The sequence below is a fragment of the Octopus bimaculoides genome, chromosome 24 (assembly GCF_001194135.2).
Source record: "Octopus bimaculoides isolate UCB-OBI-ISO-001 chromosome 24, ASM119413v2, whole genome shotgun sequence".
NCBI classification, from domain to species: Eukaryota; Metazoa; Mollusca; class Cephalopoda; order Octopoda; family Octopodidae; genus Octopus; species Octopus bimaculoides.
The window spans coordinates 29866359-29868743 of NC_069004.1; the positions used below are offsets into that span (position 1 = coordinate 29866359).

At 37.4% G+C, this 2385-nt stretch overlaps 1 protein-coding gene across 1 annotated transcript in view; it reads right to left on the reverse strand.

Annotated features, from left to right (window-relative positions):
* LOC106874444 (lys-63-specific deubiquitinase BRCC36) overlaps positions 1-2385 on the reverse strand; it is a 17802-nt gene that overhangs the window by 7927 nt on the left and 7490 nt on the right. Inside the window, exon 6 of the mRNA XM_014922180.2 lies at positions 1879-2054. Within this exon, the coding sequence (XP_014777666.2) occupies positions 1879-2054 (176 nt within the window). The remainder of the gene's footprint in view (positions 1-1878; positions 2055-2385) is intronic.

The window sequence follows — 2385 nt, forward strand, 5'->3', positions numbered from 1 at the left end:
GGTTCTGGGTTCAGTCCCACTGCATGACACCTTAGGCAAGTGTCTTCTACAAGTCTCAAGTCAACCAAAGCCTTGAGTGAATTTGGTAAACAGAAACTGAAAGAAGCCCATATATGTATAAGGTTTGCGGTAAATTCCCTCAGGTAAATTCCACCATGGTAAGTTCCACCCATGGACAGACTTGCAATATAAGCTATTCCTGCTAATAATCACTGTGGTCAGTTTCTCTAGACTGGGTCAATACTTATGTTATTTAATCTGTCTGTCTCTCAAGTCTTAAGAAGAGAGAGAGAGTCTGAAGGTGAGATAGAAAATAATCTTTATAATCTACTTGAATTGAGATGGGATTACTTTAATGTACTTCCACTGAGCAAGAATCTATGAAAAAGACTCATCACAAAATCTCAAAAATAATATAATTTGGGATAAAGAAAGAAAAGATTAAATTTTAGCAGACATTTTATTATAACAATAGGATAAAAAATAAGAGTGAGTACGTTGTGAAGCAGAGTTAGGATAAGAAAGTTAAATTTATTTTTAAAAAAATTTCTTACGGCAAATTGTGTGCAATACTCCTTAAAAATTGTAGAGGGTTTTCATTTAGATATTCCTGAACTAGCGTCTTCAATCATGCATCAATAATTTTATAGGGACAGTGCTCAGGGAAGAAGGATTGGCCATAGTGGTTACATTGTGTGTGAGTAGTTGATAAAATAAATGATGAGAAAAGGAGAGTCAAGTGGAGGTAGCTTATGACCAACCAGCTCCAAAAGAACAGAGGCCAATGGATTAATGAACAGTAGGAAAAAACAGAGTAAAGAGACAGTGTCAGAACTGGAGTGTTAACACACCCCACTGCCGACCCACAGATACACTGTCTCCTTGCTCTGTCACTGAAGACTGACCTCAGGACACTGAACCTTTCAGGTGAGATAACAAAAGGCAGTGATGCTTGGCACCTTGTTGCACTCAAGAAGACCCATGCTATACAGCAGAAGTGTAAGACTGGTCCCTCTGATGTAAAGCACTCATGGTGGCTTCATGTAAAAGCACCCAGCACACTCTGTGAAGTGGTTGGCGTTTGAGAAGGGCATCCAGCTGTAGAAACCATGCCAGATCAGACTGGAGTCTGGTGCAGTCGCTCAGCTTGCCAGCCCTGGTCAAACTGTCTAACCCATGCCAGCATGGACAACAGACATTAAATAATGATATTTATTTAAATATCAGAGAAAAAAAATCAGATCTTAATTGGTATGTATAATTATATTGTTTTGAATATAGACATATGTAATAAATGCATATTATTGTAAGCTTATTTATAATATAAACAATATGTGAGATCACTATATGGATCCCTTGTATGCTAGAAATAGATGTCAAACCGTCTTATCACTAAATCTGTGTTCTCAACTTAGTAAGACGCTAGATGTTTACGAGCTAGACAAATGAAAAGAAATAAACATAGCACTTTCCATTTGTCTAGCTCCTTAGCATCTAGTGTCTTACTAAGTTGCGAACACAGATTTAGTGGTAAGATGGTTTAGCATCTATTTTTAGCATACAAGGGATCCATAAATAGAATTCACGGTCCTTGGATGCTTCTAAGTATGCTGACCACGAGTTGAAGTTGATATTATTTAATAATAATTTCTACTCTTATTATTTATAAGATATTCGATTTTTGTGTATAGCTTAATGTTTTGTGTTTAAAACAACTCTTTTATAATAATATAATCATTAGGAAATAGTCATTTATACATTAATTACATTGATTTGTTATGTAATTATTTCTATAATCTAGTGTGTTGCTCCACAACAAAGAGAGAGAGGCAGAGAGAGACACAGACAAAGAGTAGGGAGAGGAAAAACTTTTCTTACCTGAGGCATTGTGTAACTTTGTGACGAGATTCATATCAGAGTTCTGTGCTAGACTTTGATAAGCTTCATCTTCTTCCTGGCTTATGATTCTGGGCAGTTCTACAAGAGACTCTAGGCAGGCTTGACCGATGCTACTACTGGGCACTATGTGGAGCGGAATTTCAATACGTTCAAATCTGAAGCAAAGAAGACATCATCTTACAACTCATATTTTGGTAATTCCAATAAGGTAAAATTCATAACATATGGCTCCCAGTAATTTTCATAGCTCTGATCCTGTCCCCAACACTGTGCATCTCTGCCACACTGCCCACACTTCATGTTACCTGTGCTGCCACCTATAGCCACCACCTCCTTTCTAAAGTGATATTTACCATTGACAATGCTACCACTCATGTTCCTCACTCACAGCATTCACCTCTACCTCTATCCAGGGACAGATTAAAACCTAGAGGGGCCCTAAGCACTTAAAAGGTTTTGGTGCTCCCACCCCCATATATATATATA